The sequence below is a fragment of the Ambystoma mexicanum genome, chromosome 9 (genome assembly GCF_040938575.1).
Source record: "Ambystoma mexicanum isolate Mex_15411 chromosome 9, UKY_AmexF1_1, whole genome shotgun sequence".
Taxonomy (NCBI): domain Eukaryota; kingdom Metazoa; phylum Chordata; class Amphibia; order Caudata; family Ambystomatidae; genus Ambystoma; species Ambystoma mexicanum.
In genome coordinates, this window is record NC_090931.1 from 295846424 (window position 1) to 295868278 (window position 21855).

A 21855-nucleotide genomic window follows, 5' to 3' on the forward strand; every position below is an offset into this window, starting at 1 on the left:
AAGAATTAGTCTGACTCAGAAAGACAAAGTGCTGGATGTGTGGATTTGCACTGAACATCTCCAGTCAATTTCAACCCCACCTTAATATTCCCACTTTAACTTCAACCTGTTGAGGATTCAGCCCACACGGGCCCAATCCTCGTCTCGTATGGATCTTGCAGTCTGACTGCAGTTCAGAATCCCTGCTCGTGTAGAGATCCCTTTGCTCCCTTAGTCGAGATATCAGGACTAAACCGCTATGGATTTTTTTGATCACTGGGCGCTCATCCAGATCACAGATCAGCACAACATCCAATTCACTATCATCTCCAACACACCCACATGTACTAAACTCAATGCTCCTAATACTTACAAAGTGAGAAATCTTTGCAAGCTGAATGTCTCAACCCTATCATCAGTAAAACATTATATACCTTGGCTATTGCCAGTAACAATACATGTCTTCTAGCAGATACTTATCATTAATGCGGCAGCCCCACTAACTACCAAAACCAAGCGCTCGGAGAAACGGTCATGTTTCTGGTTTAACGAAGACTTAGTCACACTTAAAAGAAAGAAACGCACTCTCGAACATGCATACAAATAACACCCTACCACAGAGACGGAAATCATTTTTCAATTAGCAAACAAAAACTACAAAACAGCTATCATCAGCTGCAAAGCCAATGCTTACAACGACCGAATCAGTAACGCTACCTCTGATTCCAAAGAGTTCTTCTCAATTTTGAGAGTATTGGAAAACCCCATACCGACCTCATCCGCCATGAATACCAGCAAAGAATGGTGCACCAATATTCAAGACACCCTAGCCACCAAAATCAATCTCCTACAAACCAAAATATCAACAAAAAAGCAACTACTAACCACCAAACCTCCCAAGGACATCCCCACCCTTAATCCCACCCTGAATACCAGCCCCATCTTCTCGTTCACTCCAGTCTCCCAAGACCAAGTCGTTGACACCATCACCAAACTCAAAGCTTCTAATTGCAAAGGAGATATGCCCAGCCTAAATGATCAAATCATGTGTCCACTCACTCACACCCATTATTACTAATTTTGTTAATGCATCCTTCAACACCAATGGAGTCCCAACTAACATTAAAGAGGCCTGAGTCACACCCCTATTAAAGAAAAACAGTCTAGATCCCACAATACCAACCAATTACCGTCCAATAACAACATTCCCCTTCCTTCTGAAAATCCTTGATAAAATAGCATATGATCAAGTCTAAACACACTTGGAACAAAATCAACTCATAGGGTCCAGACAATCCGGCTTCAGGCCTAACCACAGCACCGAAACCTCCCTACTGGACCTTAAAATTCAGATGGACTCTATCAGGGATTCAGGTCAACTTTGCATACTCTTACTATTAGACCTGTCTGCAGCGTTCAACCTTGTTGACCACGACAAACTCTGCTCCACCCTAGCCAAAGATTTCAACTTCTCCACCAATGCCACCATGTGGATTAAATTGTTCCTAGATGAACGAACCTCTAGAGTCGCTATATGTCAAGAAGCCGCTGACCCCATTCCAGTCCCTATCGGAGTACCACAAGGATCTTGCCTATCCCCTACCCTCCATTACGCCTACACCAAACTTCCATTCTCCACGCTAGATGATATTGGTGGTTATCTACACACATTTTGCATATGATACCAGATCCTCATTCCACTCTCAGGGAACCATCTCAAAGACATAAAAACGATCAACAAAATCTACGCCATTATCCAAAACTGGATGGCTCTAAATAGTCTATGCCTTAACGGTGAGAAGACAGAGATTCTCATTGTGGGGTCTAAAACGAAAATAGGAGCCCTACACCCAGACTACGCCTCCATTAACATTGACAGCTCCCCGATACCAGTTCTTAGGCAAGTCAAAACCCTAGCAGTCTACCTGGATGCAAATCTCACGATGACCAAACACATCAGTAATCTCTCATCAACCACCTCCTACACAGCTAAACTAATCACCCTTAGCAGGCAATTCCTCTCCCCAGCTAACTGCATCACACTGGCCAGAGCCCTGATACTGTCCAGAGTAGACTTTTGCAATGTCCTTCTACTAGGCACTTCCAGCACCAACCTAAAAAAACTTCGATTGATACAAAACAAAGCCCTACGGGCAGCCCTTGGAATCAGAAAATCAGATCACATTTCCAAAACTGGAAGAGATCACCACTGGCTACCCATAGCAGCCAGAATCATCTTCAAAACACTATGCATCACATTCAAATGCAACCAAAATAAAGGGCCATCCAATCTCAACAAAGTTCTTGCCAAAAAAGATGTCACCAGATCTCTAAGACCTAACAATCTGTTACTTCTCGCCACACCTCGTTTCAGGAAATCTAGAGCGGCAGGAAGCAGCTTCCAATTCCTAACTCCAAAGCACGGGAACTCCCTCCCACTCAGCATTAATAACTAAATACTCTGTCTCCATCTTTCATTGTATGTAATTACCTTGTTTTAACTTTTCTGATTGTAAAGGATCTCCACTGAATGTTATTTTAACAAACCGTCTGTAACCTCCCTGTGATACCCAAGGGTCTGGGCGTGTAACAAATGTAATAAAATAAATAAAAAATAAAAACCAAGCGTTCTGGTGGCATGTTGGCTGCCCAGGTCTGTTTCTGCCATGCCATTCTGTATCATTCTCTTCCTAATCGGCCTGATTGAGTCTGTCCCTCCCTGGGTTGGTTAATATAGCTCCTCTTTGGCAGTTACTGAGGTCCTGTGTTTTAGGTGCACCGCTGCAGTTGTTGGACCACCCTTTTTTCTATATTGAGGCTTGTAGCTTAACTCCTCCCCCTTGCTTGCTGTTGCTCTGGTGGCAACCAGTGAAACTGCTTCTAGCTTTGGTGGCCTTTAATTGGAAAAGAACCTCAACTTCAAAGACGACTGGTCTCTAAAACAGTTGAAGTCTTTCGGTTCCCAATCTATGCAATATTGAAAAGTGGTGATTATTGGCTGAATTACAATCAAAATAGGCTACAGTTCCCCTGGGTTATTTCCAGAAGAAGGGAACCCATAAAACACCACCTGAAATTCTGCATGAAGGAGATGGTGTCAAAGAAATAGGCAAAGGGTATTTTATGGCACAGATGGCCAAAGTGCCAGGGAATATCTTCCTTTACAAGTAACAATTGCTCTTCGGATTCTTTGGGAGGAACTCAAGGCCTGGTTATTCAGAGGGTTGCAGTCAGCAGTAAACATCAGCAACTAGGGACTTTTCATAAATACAGTGTGCTATATGAAAGTTCTCTACCAGAAACAAGTCAGTCCATGAGGGTAGCCTAGTGGAAACCTGTCCTAGTGAAGTGTGCATGGATTAGGGCCCATTGCATACAATGAGACGTCTTTCACAGAATGCATCTATTTGTAACACACACATTTGCCCTTCAGACCACAGTGCAGGGTTTAGGAGACGTACTCTGTGTGTCAGTGGTAGGGAGCTCCTGTTAAGGATGGACTTGATTTCACTTGTTGCCTTTGAGGCAGAGGTGTTGCTAGGTCTGGAAAAGACCGGGGGCTACGCTGATGTCGGAACTGCCAGAACTGGGGGCTAGCTAGCCTTTTGGTTGTAGCTCCTGAGATTCTATCTGGGGCTACAACCAAAAGACCAGGGGCTATAGCTCCCTTAGCCCCCCGCCCTAGCAACGCCTCTGCTTGGAGGTCTAATGTGGCTTGTAGGAGACAGTGTACCTGTGGAACCCGGTGTACAAATGATGTGGCCCAGTTGCTTCTCAAAACGGGGAGCAAGGTGGGTTACTCCATTTGCCCAACTTCCGTAGAACATCTACATTTCACAGACTTGCCAGTAACACCCAGTGTTGCGAAACGCCATGACCCACCCAGGTAACATCAAATTGACGCGCTGTACATTAAGGTCAAGAACGCATTTTGGCATAGGACACGGCACGCACTTGGCACACAACACTGCAGATGGCACCACTCCCATCTAAAAAACACCTCTTGCCTTCAATTTTAGGAAATAAAGTGTCTATTCTTCAAAGAACATGTTGTTAGTCGTTGATCTTCGATGCCAGTATAACTCCACTGCCCCACACCAACCTCTATTTTCTCCCTGCTTATCGTCACTATGCCCTGCATCTGTGTACAGTATGCCAATGCCCCCCAGATAGGTTTGTTCCATAGAAATCACCATACTTACACACATACTAAATTAATGAATTGGTCATATCAATACATGGTCTGATTGTCTTTTTATAGGAGTCTTTGCTAATATTGGGCTAAAGCATGTCTTTTCTGGTTATTGTCTACTTTCTTAAATTCTCAACACTGTGGTGTTAACCCCCCACTCCCCATGCCGAGTGCTGGAACAGGGCTAAAGGGCCTGTAAGAAGGGCACTGGGCCATTACCCCTGTTCCAGCACTTGGAATGGGAGGTTAACACCCATTAGCACCCGTCCCCAAATGCTGGGACAGAGCTAATTTAAAGTATTTTCCTGCCGTGAATGGGACACCGCAGAAAATACTATCCCAAGATGACCACCATGGAAAGGAAAAAGACGGCTTTCCATGGCGGCCTCCGGGAGCCAGGAGGAAGGAGCGGTTGCGGCGAGTGCCGCAGCCGAAATGAGGTAAGTGGCGGGGGACAGGGTGGTGTATGGTGAAGAAAACAAAACTGGGAGCGTGGGGGAAGATGGCGGTGGGGGGGGGGGAAGACAGTCCATCAGGCGGCATAGAACGCGGGCTGAGATGGCTAGTTTCAGCCCGCGAACCAGCCACCCAATTGGCTGGCTGCCCCCATCAGGGTGCTAATGAGTTTTCTGAGTGCAGCAGGGATCTGTACTTGTGAAATGCAGCTTGCACATTGATACAGACAGCGAGACTCACCGGCCTCCGTCATACACCGAAATCTAATCCTACCACACTTTGCTCTCAGCATCTCACTCACCGTGGACCAGCGACATGATACACATTTGCATCCGCTGCTATCAAGCCATCAAGCAAAAGCAGAGTTGCATAAGAGACATGCACATGCACTGCCGACAGGGTCTCTTCTAGGACAAACCTTTTCTACATAGCGCCCCTGGGTGCTACAGGCCGTGCAACAACAGAAGCTCCATTTGAGCAGCAGATGTGGCCCTATGGCCATGGGAAGGGGGGTGGCAAAATGTCATTAGCCCTAGGGCAGGAAAAAAATCCCTGCAATGACCTTGAATTAAGGCAACTTGTTTCCCTGTGTAACAGAGTTTTATTTTACACTTTAGGTGTTCGTTCAACAGCAATGGGAGGGTCTCACCTTAATCTGGACAGAATGATTTCTTTAATTTTATGTTGCTGCGCTAACACCAGCATCTCCTCTGCCGCCAAAAGCAGCTGTTGTCAGATTTATGGAGATTTCTTTTTTAGCGGAGCGGTAATTATAGGACTGAAAGCTCAGCGAGACTGCCAAGAAGAGTGGCCAGGGTGCCAGTGACAAATGGCTAACTGATAGGGAGAATGCGGAGCCGGCCGACAGCCTAGCGAATAGGTCAATAGCGCGCTGCCACGTCGCGGTTTGATAAACATAATTAATCTATTACTCACCTGGCGTCATCGTTCATCGTGCTCTGGTCGATTGGGGCCATGAAACTCACCAGCTTACTGTGGACATGGTACCTGTGCGAAGCAAAGGAAGGGTAAGAGGTACAACATTACTGACCAGGAAACACAGATTATGAGGAATCTCCAATGAATGGAAAGGAAAACATTACTTACTAGTAACAATATTTGTGTATCTTGAGCTTGGTTTAAGCCCACATGCCAATGAAAAAGAAAAACATCTTCCTGATGTTTGCCAACAACATGGTTTGCATGTATTCCACACTGTGTAGGTTGATTTTGTCTGTGTAGACCTGAGGTGCAATTACCCAGTAAGGAGTGACGTCCATAAGGAGCAGGAAAAGCACATGTCAACCCCCAAGAAGAGTTCAGGTAAGCCAGGGAAGGGGAACACTCATCGTGCCCAGGCAAGGTAAATGGAATGATGGGCAAAAGTTTGCAAAATCAAAGAGACTCATAAATGCGGTGGTGTCAAAGGGAAGGTGGCAGTACAAATATGGTGGGCAACCTTTAAAAGGGTGATCGGAGTCTGTGGGGAAATTGGAATTTTAACGCACACTTCCGAACCCAGACACTTCAACCCACAGCAAAGTTTAGTCAAGCATGTCCTCCACCCATTCACATTAAGCATTTATGCAAAATCTCGTATTACAAACAGGAAGGTTTCACCAAGCCAGCTGCATATAAATAGCGACGTCACTGGATGAAAGGAAGCTTGCTCGTCCCAAGCCCCTGTCACTGGCCATCCAGGGAAACTTATTTGACAAGGGACAGAGTTTGCTCAAGCCCCATCAGTCTTTGAGAGGCGTCGCGCAACTTGTGACCACTGTGCTCAGCCTGACCTGTGACTTACTCTGGGAAGCACCAGCCTTTCAGAACCAAAAGTGACATGTGCATAATTCTGCTACAGCCTCTGTGAGGAACCTGAAGGCGTCTCCCTGGCTAATCCCTGGGGATCTGTCACCCAGGTGGCCAAGACACGACTATCGCTATTGGATCCAGTTCCTGAGGGTGGCCAGTGGGGGGGGGGGGGGGTCACCTGCATGGGGGGGGGTCCTTGGGTAGTGGGACACCGGCGGGCAAAATAGGACATTCCAAAACACTGCCCCGCCTTTTTTCACACAAACACTTTTGCACAACATGAAAGACAACAGACCTCAGTACCTCCACCACCTCAACAGCAACTGTCTTTTTTAGAGCAGAGCCCCCACCAGACAACTGGGAATATGCCCCGAGGCTCATCCGCAGCAACCATCCTTATTAGTTAATTTGTCATCTTATACTCCTAATGTGGAAGAAGTGACTGTACTGAATAGAGGATTGGGTTTTGTCCCTAATAATGATAAATGATAAATTCCGGATCCTAGTTGAGATCGAGCAATTGCTTTGCAAAATCCACCTACAACAGTTTTTATACCACACTGAATATGGTCTCCAAAAGAACGAGAGCGGTTTACGTAACCGATCCTCGTTTTGTCCTCCTAGTACATGCTACTCTCCAGAAGCCGTAGTATTTGCAAAAAGAGTGTGGCATGATCTGCACCAACTAGAACAAAAAGTTCCTGAACGTCCTTTTCAGATTCTGAGTAATCTAGGATGTGGTGCAGTGAAAAGCGTATCCAACAATCAGGATGTGACTTTACGTAAGGCTGATAAAGGTGGGGCGATAGTTATGCTGGAGCGCCAATCTTAGATCACTGAATGTGATCGTCAGACAACACCTCATTCTATAAACATTGTTGAGAATCCAACTCAAAAACTTGCCTCTCTAATCCAGAACAAGGTCCACAATGCTTTATCAAGAGGGTGGATCTGTCAACCAGAGTATGATTTTTTTTAATCGTGCTAAATCCGACAGTACCCACATTTTACATCCTTCCCAAAATTCATAAGTCTCCGATTAATCCACCTGGCCGTCCAATTGTATCTGGGACGGGGACATTGCTTGAACCATTGTCAAAGTTTACCTATAGGTATCTAAAACTGTTTGTTACTACCATGTTCTCGTATGTATAGGACACGACAGAAATAATCAACATGGTCGAAGATATGCAGTTCGACCATACCAAACAATTGTTGATCAGTTTGGATATAGTGTTATATACTTGTATACCTCAACAAGAGAGATTGATCGTGTTAGAGGAAGTTTACTTTCTAAAAAAGGACAGAGGGTACCACTCCAAACAGTTTTGTTCTATGGTGCGCTGAGCTAGCGCTAACCGAGAACTATTTCAGTTTTAACTGAAACTATATCATCAGACTCATGGAACTGCCATGGTGTCGTCAGTGGCACCCTCGGCCGCCAACCTCTACGTGGAATCTTTCGAACTTCGGACAATATATAGCGCCTCCAATCCTTTCTTTTCTAAGATTGGGTTGTGGAGGTGGTTTATAGATGACATTTTGGCCTTTTGGGATGGCTCGCTGGGTTCTTTTCTAGAGTTTATGGACTGGATTAAACAACAGAACCAGTTTTTGAAATTCACCTCGTCCATAGCAACTCCGAAGTACATTTTCTGGATGTCACAATATGGGTTGATACAACCTGGAACATCTTACAGGTAAAACCTTTCCACAAGCCAACCGATCGAAATTCACTTCTCACATTTGACAGTTGCCACCTGCGGTACACCAGGGAAAACCTGCCCTTTGGGCAGTTTCTGCGATTGAAAAGAAACAGCACTTCACTTTTTTTGCCTGAAGCTCAGATTCTGAGCCACAAATTGACATTTGTTTTGCAGTTTCATGTTCTTCAAAAATCAGAGTGACGTTAAAGCGATTTTCGCAGGATGCTGTGCGTCGGCTTTTCTACTAAACAGTCGGCAGTGAGAAATCGAGAGTTTTGCCTTTTCATGTTGGTGACAATGAAATGAAAGGTAAATTTGTTTTCGCTAGATATCATGCTACAAATGGTTATTATTTGATTATGGACAGAAGTCAGTGGTTTCAGTGCATTAAATGAGAACTAAAAGTTGACATTTGTACTATGGCAGTGTATTTTTTGCTGTATATTACACCCTTGATGAAGCACAATTGAATTGGGATGCTAGATGAAAAACAGTTATGAATCCCATTTAGTAAGATGCAATAGGTAATATCGTAATGACCATAGTATCCACAATATGGTATACTCTTTGGGTTCTGTGCACTTCGTCAGATTTGACACAGTTTTTGATTGTTATTGGTTGTACACAGTTATGGCCAGATGCATGTATCTAGTGGAGCTCAGTTAGTTCTAGGCTAAAAATCAGACCGATATAGATATATTTGGTCAGAAGTCTATATATCTTGAGAAAAAAAAGAATTTCATGAATGTGGTTCGACCTATTTACCCATATTGTGTGCTGTCCCGACAGATCAGAGTCTACTTCGAAGACACTTCCACCGGACCATTGATTGCTTAACAAAGTACCCTTACGGTGAGCTTTCCATGGGCGATTTTTGCTTCTATGGTATATGGCTATTTAGTGACAACATCACTAATGTAAGCTGTTCATTTTGGGTTGTCTCTTCTAGCATGTTGATCGATCTTCTGAATACTGATTTTAACCTTTGAAGATCTGGAGATAGTGCGTACTATTATGCATAAATGTTGGATCCCCTGAAGAATCTCTTGTGGAGTGTGTCAGCAACGGAAGAACGAAACATGTTGGGTTTCGAACACTGTATTATTCAACAATGTTCTGCACCAAGATATACATTTTGTTCAGAACCTTTTTTGAGTACTAAAGGATTTGCACACGTGTCTACACATATGAGACGATAGAGTAAACATTAATGAAATTGGCTTCCTATCCGCTATCCAACAGTGTCTAAAAGTAGCGCACGAAAACTGGCTGTAGTCAGCCAGCAGTGGTAAAATGTGTATTTTTGGATGTCTATTTTAAATTTCTGTATAGGTTAGCACTTTGTGATTTTCACTGCGATTGTCACTTTGCTCAAAATGTGTGTATTGTTTACTATATTTTATGTGTTTTCATCCCAATTGTGTATGTTTATTAATAAAACCTAATGTTTTAGAATTATGAAGTTATAAATGATACAGTTCTTTATTTGTTGTACGAACTGTTGGTTTTCTGTTCACGGTAAGATGAGACACCACAAAAGCAGTGGTGTTCTGTAGTCATGAAGTATGCATCCAGTTACCTTGGGGACGAATCTCATTGCCGTTAAATCTCCCCACATCTGTATGGTTAGTTGGTAGACAACGGACTAACACCAGGGCCATTTACCTGACTTGTTCCAATACTAGGGTCCGGCACAGGCAAAGTCAGGCAACAAACCAAAATCACGCACACCTGACGGCCCTTTCCGTTCCCCCACAGGGATAAAAGATGGAGCACAAGAGCATGATACGAGCAAGGCAGTATGCACGATGTAAGAGCTAACTCAGCACGGCAGTTTAAGAGGAGGAGAAAGATGGCGCAGACCGAGGGGATGACAATGAGAGAAGCGACCTTGCCCTTTCCAAGCCAGGCCCAATCTCTGCAAACTGAAACATAAGACTGCAAACAAAGGCTAGCCTGTGTTGCAGCAGATGTCTATGGTATGCGAGACCGTCCTCCGCTGATAACCAAGCCGGGAAAGGATGCTAGTCTGCAAGGTACTAACCTTCACTCTAAGGATAAAGAAAGGCAAGCGGTTCATCACAGCCGGTGAGTGGAGGGGAGAATCGATAAGAGGCCTAACTGTGTTGAACGAAAAGTAGCCAATGGATAATTTGAACTTTGAGAAGCTAAAGAAGGGGAAAGACCAGCAACAGAGGAGCCTGGCACCAAGTGGGTGCTCCGGCAGGAAACTCTGGGCAATTGACTGATGGTAGAAAGACCACTGTAACCATAAACCCTTGGGAAGAGGCAAAAGGAAAGTGGTCATACAGGGGTCCTGTAAAATCATCTGTACCGTTGAAAGTCTTTCACCGGCAGATGATTGCGAAAGCTAAAGGAAGTGAATACTGCATGGTGAAAAGTTAATACATGAACTGTTTATCGGAAAAGTTGGCGAGAGTGAACCCGGCAGAAGGAGACAGACAATCAGGGGGAAAGCCTGAAAGCGTGTTTAAAAAGACATTAAGATTTTGTGAAAGCAAGAAGTATTGCAAGACAAGGGGGAAGGAAGTACCACCTTGTCATTTGGGATCCGAGCCCGGCCAAGGGAGACCCAGAGGTGGAAAACCATCACCCAAAGTTCCCTTAGAAGGGAACTATCTTGTGAATTTGTTGAATACAATTACTGAGGGGTTTACGCCCAGAAGAGGGGGACCCAGGTGTGAAGCCATCACCCAAAGTATACGTGAAGCAGAACTCTATTATAGAAAACATCAGGCACTCGAAGGGAAAGAGACTTTTATTGAAAAGAGACTTTTCCATTGAAGAACCCGATAGCTTGAACGGAACTGTCAGCTCGTGCTGGAAAGGCTCGAACCTGTGCTATGCTCCAAAGTCCCACCTTGTCCCATGCTAAAAACGTGGGGAAGGAACAAGTTACTTACCTGTAACTGTTGTTCTCCAGCATGGGTCTTGCATGGATTCACATGCTCATGAATATTCCCCATCGTCAGGCTGGGAATCCTCGGTACAGACAAAATCAGTATCAATTTTGTTTCTGATCTGTCTTTCTTAGTAGTAACCAATCGCTGGTCTCTGCGTCATACTGCCCCCAGCCAATGACTGCCCTCTCCCTACACCCCTCCCCAGGCAGCCATCCTCAGATTTGGTAGCATGTAAAGTGGCAGTAGGACCAAGTGAAGAGCCGCAGAGGGGAAGAAGGTTTGCATGTGAATCCATGCCAGGCCCATGCTGGAGAACAACAGTTACAGGTAAGTAACTTGTTCCTTCTCCAGCATGGGGTCTGGCATGGATTCACATGCTCATGAATATAAAAATACATAGCAGTACACACATGCACAACCACGGGAGGTGATGAGGATCAACATAAGGCATTACATAAACTCAACATTAAGCATCTCTTACCTCCTCACCAGGCCCACCTTCAGGCCGACCCTTGACTCCTCCCTGGAATCCTGGTCAACAGTAGAATCTTGTGAAGGTGTGCGTCGACCTCCACGTAGCAGCCCTGCAGATGTCCAGCAGGGGTACAACAGACAAGAACGCCGTGATAGCAGCAATCGCTCTGGTCGAATGGGCTCTCGGACGGCCGGGCAATGGTCGGTTTGCCAACCGGTGACAGTGCATGATGCAGCCAGAGAGCCATCTGGAAATGGAAGCCTTCGAGAGGGCCTTCCCTTGGTTCACAGGTCCAAAGTTCACAAACAGTTTTGATGTCTTCCGAAAACTCTTCGTGCGGTCCACGCAGAACTTCAGCGCTCTAGCTACATCCAGCGAGTGCAAAGTCCTCTCGGTGACGGGAAGAAAACTGGTAACACCAAGGGCTCGTTGAGATTGAAGTCTGACGGCACCTTGTGCATGAAGGAAGGGTGCGTCCTCAGCACCACCCTCATCCTGTGAAAAGTCAAGTATGGAGGCGTGCCGCAGGAGCCAGGCCTGCAAGTTCAGAGACCGTGGGTCAGTGATGGAGGATGGCGCCTCCTTCTCTGGAGAGAAGATCCGCGTCTGTCGATAGTTGACTGGGGGGGAACGCCGACAAGTCCAGAAGGTCCGGGAACCAGATCTGTCTCGGCCACGCCGGTGCGACGGGGATCATCCTGCACCGGGACCTCTTGAGTTGGTTGACGAGTCGCAGTAGCAACAGCAACGGGGGGGGGGACGCATACAGAAACAGGCCATCCCAGGGGAACGAGAAAGCATCGCCCATGCTCCTCGGCTGGGGAAACCTGTTGGCGGACCTCTGGCACTTGGAGTTCGCCGCCGTCGCGAACAGTTCGATCTGGGCTTTGTCCCATCGTCGCAAAAGTCGATCCACTTGGTCCTAACGCAGTTCCCACTCGTGGCACGAGCGCAGCTCCCTGCTGAGTGAGTCGGCGATGGTGTTCTTTATCCCTGCTAGATGGAAGGGCACCAGAAACATCCCCTCGGCAACGGCCCAATGCCACAGATCCTGGGCCTCCTCGGATAGGGCCGGGAACCTGGTTCCTCCCTGCTTCCGGATGTAGAACATCGTGGTGGTGTTGTCGATGAAGATCCTCATCTTGCCCTTGAGGGACAGGAGAAACGACCTGAGAGCCCAGAACACTGCGCGGAGCTCCAGGATGTTGATGTGGAGTTTCCTCTCCTCCAAGAGCCAAAGGCCTCTCGTGTGAAGATCTCCGGTGTGCGTTCCCCATCCCTCCAGGGAGGCATCCTTCATCACAGTCTCCTGGTGCGCTGGGGTCTGAAAGTCCGTGCCTGCCGCGAGATGCGCGCGAGTGCCCCACCACCGAATTGCTTGGCGGAAGACCCGTTGAGCGGGATCTTGTCTTGAAACTGCCCGCCGCTTGCATCGAACGGGTGTCAAGGAACTCCTGTAGAGGACGCACCCGCAGCCTGCATAGGTGCACCAGGTAGATGCAAGAGGACATCATGCCGAGAAGGGACTTGATGGACCTCATCCTGGTCACGTCCACAGCCAGCAGGCGCTGCACTTTGCCCAGGATGGCCTTTGTCCTTTCTTCCAACGGAGAGGCCAATCGTGCCACTGTGTTGAGCTTGGCTCCCAGAAACAGTGCGACCAGAGACGGAACCAGGTGGGATTTGGGGAAGTTGATGGAGAATCCCAGATCCGTGAGCAGTTGGACGGTCTTCGCTGTGTGCTCGATGGCGAGTTCCCGTGCCCTTGCTCGGCTGAGCCAATCGTCCAGGTAGGGGTAAACGTGGATCCCCTGCAGGCGCAGCCACACCGCCACTGGTGCTAGGCACTTGCTAAATACCCTGGTCGCCGACTTCAATCCGAATGGCAGGGCTTTGAATTGGTAGTGCCGTCCTTGGACTACGAATCTGGAATCTTTCGGTGTCCTTTTAGAATGGGGATGTGGAAGTAAGCATTCTCCAAGTCCAGCGACGATAGGAAGTCGCCTTCCTCCAGCTGTCCCAGCACGTGCTGGAGGGTGACCATCCGGAACTTCTGTGCCTTGATGTATTTGTTTAACCGACACAGGTCCAAGATGGGGCGCCAACCGCCTGCCTTCTTTCTGACAAGGAAGTATCTTGAGCATACTCCGGAGCCTTTTCGGGACAAGCTCGATGGCTCCCTTATTGAGCATCGCCCTTACTTCTAATAGCAGTTGAGGGACGTGATTTTCCTTCCTGGCCACGGGAGGAATGCGGGGGCACTTCTTTAGGAATTCGAGAGTGTGCCCATGGGCCAGGGCATCCAGCACCCAACGGTCGGTGGAGATGGACTCCCACACGCTGACGAACTTCGCCAGCCGGCTTCCCACCGGGGTGCTCAGGTGGGGGCCCGACGCTATGGCCGGTTCAGTCCTGCTTGGAGGCAGCCTTGCCACCCTGGCCTCCTTGGCGACGAGATCCTCCTGACTTGCCGCACCCTCTGTTGGCCTCTTGCGACGAGGAACGGGCTGCCTGGCGGTACGTAGAGGAGCCACCGCCGAATCCTTTGGAGGCCCCTTGCTTGCCTCTGGAGTTCCGAAAGGGCGGCCGTCGTTGCTGCAAAACTCCCAAGGCCGAAGCTGTCTCCGTGTCCGTCTTGATGGCCTGAAGTGACTCATCTGCTGTCTTCCCAAACAGGTTGTTCCCATCGAAGGGCATGTCCAGAACTCTGGTTTGCACGTCCTGGTGGAAATCTGTTGCCTTGAGCCATCCCCGCCGTCAAAGGCAAACGCTGTTGCCCAACTGGCGGAACCCGGTGTCCGCGATGTCCGTGGCCACCGTTATGGCGTGGTCCGACGCCACCTCACCTGCCTGTAGGATCTCCAGGGCCTCCGCCCTCTTGTCGTCCGGTAGGAAGTCCAGCAGGGGTGCAATCTTGTACCACAACTCCCTGTCATAGCGGGCCACAATCGCTAGGGCGTTGGCCGCCTTGTCGTCGCCGCAGATGAAATGACTTGTCCCATGGCGTCCAGTTTCTTTCCCTCGCCGTCAGGTGGGGAGGTTGAAGTTGAAGCCGTCGCCCCCGCCGCTTTCTTCTTGGCTGCCGCAGAGACGACCGAATCCGGGGTAGGCTGTGCCCTAAGGCACAAAGGGGCGGAATCTGGACCCCGGTACTTCTTCTCATACGGATCCCTCCTGGCAGGCGTTGTGGATGGGTTCTTCAGGAGAGCAAGTCCCTCGTCCCAGATGTCGTCAAGCAATGGCACAGCGAGTACCGTCTTCCTCTTGGCCTTGCACCGTTGATAGAGGAAGCCCTCCTTCTTCTGTTCTTCGGGGCAGAGCTGGAAAAGCTTGGATGCCCTGGCAATCATGGCGTGGAAGGAGCCAATTTCATCGGGCGGGGAGGACCGAGGGGATGGTGATGGAGGGCCCATCCCGTCGTCACCACCGTCGTCATCCGTCCCCGTCCCCGTGTCATCCATACGATCAGGGGAAGGAGATAAAGGCTAAGCGGGCCGCAAGGGCTGGAAGGGTGGAGGGGGATGAACTCTCCTCCGCTTGTTTGGAGTGCTTCCCGATGGGCCTGGTTCTGTTGGGTCGTCCGTTGTGGGTAGCGGCAACCTCATCCTTATCTTCGTGAATAAGGTTTGGATTGCCATCAAAATGGCCACAGAGTTGTCCTGAGGCTCGGGGCACTGGCTGCGACGGGCGTGATTGTTGCTCCTCCTCCACGGGAGCCTCGTCGGCGCCACCGTCGCTCTCTTCGTCCGCCTCCCCGGGATTCCTCCCGTGGGACCGGACCTCCTCAAACCTCTTGTTGAGGCCCTTCACGACTTCAACCAGCTCCTCCTCAGAGGCTGTATCCGTGTCCGTAACGGCCACCGCCCCCCCCCTCTTTTTCCACCGGGGTCTTCACGGGGGTCTTATTGATGGGCTGAAAAGAGGATTCCCTCCGCGGTGGCAGGAAAACTCTGGGCCCCGAGGTCGTCTCCACTGGGGTAGCCTCCACAGGCTTCGCCAGGGCCGCCATGACTCCCTCGATAGAGGCCTTAGCCGGGTGAATCAGGGCCTTCACGACTTTTGGCGCGCTTGAGGCCTTCACTTTGGGGGGAGGGTCACCGCCTCGCTCCACCTCAGCTGCTTCCGTCGGGATCGACCGGGGCTTCTCTAGAAGCTTAGCCGGGTTCTCCGACGTTCTCTTCCCCGAGCAAGAGCGTTGGCTCGTGGTTGATGGCATCGGTGAAAGTGCGCCCTGCCTGGCAACCGAGGAGCCCGACCGTTCGGCACTCCCGGTGCCCGCGGACTCGCAGTGCTTAGCCTTCTGTTGGGCCCCCGTCGCCGGAGCGCCCTCAAAGGACTTAGAAGACCGCTCGGACCTCTTCTTCTTCTCATCTACCTCTGGGCTCTTCCTTCCAGCCAGTTGGTGAGGCGGATCCGCCGATCCCTCATGGTCCGCTTCAACATGTTCTTGCAAAACGCAGTCTTTCTCCACGTGCGTTTTGTCTTCGTGAAGGCAGTAGAGGCATCTAGAATGCTCGTCCTCCTTGAACACATTCTGCAATCCGCATCCAGGGCAGTTCCTGAACAGCTTGGATCCGGGCATCAAGCTTCCTTTGTCCTGGGCCATGTCCACGGGGTAGGCCTCAAGGTCTTCTGGAATCCTCCAAGAAGCGTACTCGACGAAAACTTTGCCCTTGAGGGGCGTAGAAAATTCCAAAATGGATCCCCGTTGATCGGAAGAAGAAACGGTGGAGCTTGAGGCTCGATTGACCGAAAAAATGAGATTAAACTCTTTGAAAAATTGCAAAACGCAGTAAAAGCTTGAGAGCTATAGCAGAAGGACTTCCAACACTTGAACGTGCGGTAAAAATCTGAGGATGGCTGCCAGGGGAGGGCAGTCATTGGCTGCGGGCAGTATGACCCAGAGACCAGTGATTGGTTACTACTAAGAAAGACAGATCAGAAATGAAACTGATACAGATTTTTTCTGTACCGAGGATTCCCAGCGTGACGACAGGGAATATTCATGATCATGTAAATCCATGCCAGACCCCCATGCTGGAGAAGGGAGACTTCAAGACAATCACATCCTGACTTATTATTTGAAAACTATATGCCTCTATTTTGATACCCTATCCCACACTATTTCTGTAATTAGTTGTAAGGAATTGGAAATAGGTTTTTCTTAGTATAAGCCCTTTTATTTTGACACGATAGTAAGACTTAATTATTTATTTGATGTTCAACGCTTGCTCCCATCTTAGATTTAGGTCTAGATTAGGCGTTTTCCACCCTGCATTTATAGTTCAATAAACACCCTCGAACTGTGATCACTTGTGTATGTCTTTAATGTTGTCACCATGAGTTCCTTACACCTCCGATAAGGAGGACTGGCACGTGGCTGACTCTGTCCCATACCACCCAGCCTTTAAAAGGGCATTTTGATGTTCTTTGCCTAAACATCTTTGTCGATATCTGACCGCCCACCTACCTCTGAATTTTATGTGGAGGACAAAGGGGAAAGTGGGAGTTTAAGACGGATGGGTCCAACAAGGTGCATTCCCCCATTCAAATGTCCACAGAGTTTCCGATAAAATGGGTTAGCATGAACAAAAAACATGTGCCCCCTCGCAAACACATTGTGTTCTGAGCTGAAGGGGGGCACACCACCCTTTTTACACAGACTATGGTCTAAATACTTCAGGCCGGGACACAATTCATCAACTTACAGCCAAGTCTGCGTTCTCTGAAACCAGTAAGGCGGAAACCTGACACAGTGTAAAAGATTTCAACATAACATTCCAACACGGAAGGGGGTGCTAGGACCCTTTGGTAATACTGAAATATGCCAGGGGGGAGGGGGGGGGCAGCACTTGCCTTAGAAGCTGCAGCACCCCGGGCAACAAATCAAAAAGTTGGCACCCCGCACAACCCATGTCATGGGGTGGGGGAGCGCCAGATTTCTCAATAGGTACTGCAGGCGCCCTATTGTTATTAAATGCGCTCTGCTCTCGAGAGCGGAGCGCATTTCATTTCAATTGGGTGCGTGCCGTGCCTTGCCCCACCACGCCAGCTCTGCAGAGACCTTGAAAGATTCCCCCGAGCTGGCGTGGCAGGGATCTAATGGCAGGGTGCCCTGGGCAGAGGCCTGACCCGCTCTGACCTAAGGCCTGCTCTAGTGGGGTGGAAGAGGCTGGCGGGAAATAGAACGGGTAACAATTTTAGAGCTGGATGCGGTTCATATTCCTGTTACTTTGATACAAAGGATTCTACTGGACCCAGTTCCTGTCACGCCAGCAATCACGTTTTTACAGGCATGACACCACAGAAATGGATGGGCCATGAATATCATTGGGCGTGGGGGCATCTATGCCAAACGTGGGATTCCCGCTTGTTCAGCACACAGTTTAAATGCGCTTTCAATTTTATATGAAATAACAAAAAAGACATGTCCATAGTGAAACATGTTTCTTAAACCAAAGAAACCCAGTTGATTTTTTGCAGGACTACCCCCACAGATATTTTGCCATTCGTGTGCCCTTTCCTGGGAGTGTTGCACTTCAGAGTGTGCGTTTAAAGAAGCGATTGGCTTCTCTGCTGAATCGAAATTAAATGCTTCTATTGTGCGAACAGCAGTTATTAGGAAAGACAGCTGTGGGTTTATGCCTGCCAACTTTTGAATTTCACTATTGGGTGGGGGGGGGATTCCCTCACCCCCCGCCGTGAATAACGAGCAAGCGCCCAGCGCCACCGCTCCCCTGGTCAAACTGGGCATATTACTATGCATACATCTTAGAAGGAGCTGCACAAATTCACAGAAGTTACGCGTAGTTTTAAACGTACACCACAGCGACAGTCACTTAACCTGCTGAGCTACCCTCGTAGCTTTCCGCTTTAGGACAGAGCAGTCTACTTTCAAAGAATTCATGAGTTGGGGATCCCAATTGCGCTCAAAAGGCCTTGTGAACAGTGACATTCATGCACTCGTGTGTAACGCCAACTGTGTTCAATCTCTAGCCGCACAGACACTGCACAGTCTCAACCAGTAACCTAAAACTGTAAACACCTCTCGGGGGGCTTCAGGAGGGTCCTACCCGCACTCCTAAAGCAATAAGGGGTGGGGGGCAGCTGACTCCCCCCCCCTCGGTACTCGGCAACTATGGGCAATATCTTTGCTGATAAATAGGCTGTTTTTGACTGCATATTATTGCAAGAAGAGCTGGGCGTGACGTCTGTTTCAGATGCAAGCATGCGGTCTCTTGCTAGCGCACACTATTAGGTGGGTGAACAATGAGTGATGCCTTCTCATTAAAGGTATGCCGTCTCTTGCTTGCATGCACATAATACACAACACGATGCATGCCTGCATCAAACAACGACCACGTGCATATTCCCATCCCACACACACATCACCCAATGGGGTGATTAAAGGCATCTCGGATGAGTCCATGTCACTTAGGAGATGCTTAACTGGTTATTTTCAGCACGTTGCATTCTGCTACTTGAAAACCTGGCGTTATAGTCTAAAATTAAAGCTACAAGTATTGAACACGAATACTGAATGAAGCCTGCTGAAGGCAAGGATTTGAACATCTCAGCCCTTACACAGCTCAGCTTTGGTTGTGTTTGTTTGGTTTGCTAATGTAGCGCATTGAACCCTGGGGTAGCCAGGCGCATGAATTGGTAGCTCAAGAGATACTTCTCTGCATATTATTAAAGCATACTGTAAACAAACAGTGAGTTCCCCCTTTGCCTGAAAACCAGTTCTCCAGATTGCTGGGCTATTTCCAGGACTAAAAAGGTGCCTCTGGGGCATGCATCTGGAGCCCGTCCCTCCCCCGCCCCCTCTGCCATGAAGCTCTCGATAGAAATGTCATTTTTTTGTATTGATAGTCTAGTCTTGAAATAACGGGAAAGGGCAAGATGGAACGTTGAGCTGTCGTGTCGAAGTGGTAAGGAGTATGCTTGGCTGAAATGCTGCCCGCTCAGGGCCCTATGGGTTAGACCCTGGCGGTGCCCGAGGAAGCAGCAGGGCAGGGGCATGGGCTATTGCAGACTGTTCATTTCTATGGTTTATTTTTTCATTAGCCCTATGGACCTTTTTTTAGGGCCTGTGTATTAACTTGATGAAAATCTTGCATTGTCTTAAACCTACTCCCAACTTGCATCTTATACTCATCGTGGCCCTGAATCATGCTGTTCCATCTTCATCTTGTATCCTGGCTTGCAACATTATGTGTTACTACTGACTTCTGCAATTTTATTCTCTCTCCTCTCTTGCTTCTCCACTCTTTTTGACTGCATACTCTCTGTTCTCTCCTCTCCTCCCCTATCCCTTTTCCTAGCTCCTCCCCTCCTCCCCTTACTTTCTTCTATGCACTTACTCTATCAGAACTGTCCCTGGACCTACTATGATGGCAACCCTCGTCTGTTCCCCCCCCCCTCCAGCACTATCTGAAACGTTGTCAGGCCTAGTACGATAGTCACTTGTTTTGTTCCTCCCCTCCCTTTCTGCACCCCTCTCCCTCACCTTTGTTTTTCTCCGGCTCTACCAGAAATGTCGTCAGGCCTAGTACGGTAGTCGCCTGTCTGTTTCCATTTCCTTCCCACTCTCTCCCTCCCTTCCTTATCTATGTCTTAGCTCTTGCACTATCTGAAATATCGTCAGGCGAGTACGATAGTTAATTTCACATCCTGTTCATGGCCTGTAAGAATGTCGTTGTATTTTCCTTGCCTTGAAGCGCTTTGAAACACATTGTGTATAGGCGCTATATAAATAAACTATCATATCATAATGCCAACTTTTTAATACATACAAGCTGATTTGTAAAATATCTTTATGTAAAGGAGATTGGCTTGTTGACCCTTACTCATTTGTGTCCCCCGTCCCCCACCTAGTTATATTTGTGCCCCCATGTTTGTCCCCTACTACTGATTTCTAGATACATCATTGGCAACTTCTCCCATTGTGGCAGCCCCTTGGCACTGCTGCATCGACTGAATGTCTACAATTTCAGAGAAAAATTCAGTTGGGTCTCTGAACTGCTTAACTGTGTTCCTTGATTTTGTAGTTGATAGTTTAATTTTGGCAGCAGAATTTCATTTTTGGATGCACCCACATTATGGGTCTAATTACGAGTTTGGTGGTGAAAAAACTGCTGGTAATTCCGTTACTGACACTTTTTTGGGCGTCAACGTTAAGACTGGCATTTTTACCGCAGCGCTAAACTCCGAGTTCAGGCTGGAGGTATATCCTCCACCTTTCCTCCAAATCTCAGTGGAATGAATGTGGCGGAATTACCGCGCACGGTAATTCCACAAAAATCCCCATGAGCCATGTGAACTTAAAAAATGGGTATTTACACTGCGTTGGGACCAAGTGGTGGTTGGTAATGGTAACAGTTTCTGGTGGTATTTCGGTGGATTTACCACCGAATCCTGGCGCACTCGTTATCCGCCCTATGATTTTATAAAGTGCTTCAGAGCAGATATTCCGCGGTCTTGAGCGCTGCAGCAGTAACTGCCATTATGTAACCAATGTGGACATGCCACTGGAGTTTGGACGGGCTGGACTGCAGATTTTCACCACGGAGCAACCACTTGGCGGTTCCAGGACAACCTGCCCGGGTCCGGCTCTACAAAGCAAGCGGCAGGTTGACCGAGGCTCGGCTCGGCGCGGCAGCTACTTAGTGCCGCATAATAAGGCTGCCCCCTCCAGGACCCCTCCCCCCCATCCCTCGGCAGGCCAGCCCCCGCCAGACGCGCAGCGCATTATTTCAGAAGCTTTATGAGGAGGGCTGAGTCAGTCGCGTGATGCTGTCAGCGGCTCTGCCCGAGCCATGAATACATCCCATTATGTGTGATGCTGACAGAGAGGGATATTGATAGTCAATAATTACAGGCTTTTCAGGCCAACAAAGTAGCTCTTTCCTCTTTTCATAAATTATTTTACGACATCAATCTCAAAAATGACTATGCCAGGACTGACCCAGACGGACTCGCCTGACTTTCTATCGGGTGCCATTGAAACCCAAAGATTGATGGCGACCTTACAAAGGAGTGCTCCACGCCAGGCTTTTTTCCCAGGAGGCAATGCGCCTGGTCTGTATGGTCTAGTTAGCAAGGTGTTTTCAGAGCTAGTGACCGTGCAGCAGGCTTGCACTACGCGCTGCTCCCGCACTTCTACCAGGAGTTCCAGGAAGTAAAGGGTTCAGGGAAAGCAAGGTAGCAGCTATCCGTAAACAAGAGCTGCCCGCTCTGGCCCGCACCCTTCCCCCTGTTCCCCAAGCTAGGCAGGCAGGCGGAGGCCTGGGCCATGCCCCTGTGACGCCA

General features: G+C 48.5%; 1 protein-coding gene across 1 annotated transcript in view; it reads right to left on the reverse strand.

Moving 5' to 3' along the window:
• AATF (apoptosis antagonizing transcription factor) overlaps positions 1-21855 on the reverse strand; it is an 813649-nt gene that overhangs the window by 96397 nt on the left and 695397 nt on the right. The window contains exon 11 of the mRNA XM_069614687.1: positions 5564-5635. Coding sequence (XP_069470788.1) covers positions 5564-5635 — 72 coding nt within the window. The remainder of the gene's footprint in view (positions 1-5563; positions 5636-21855) is intronic.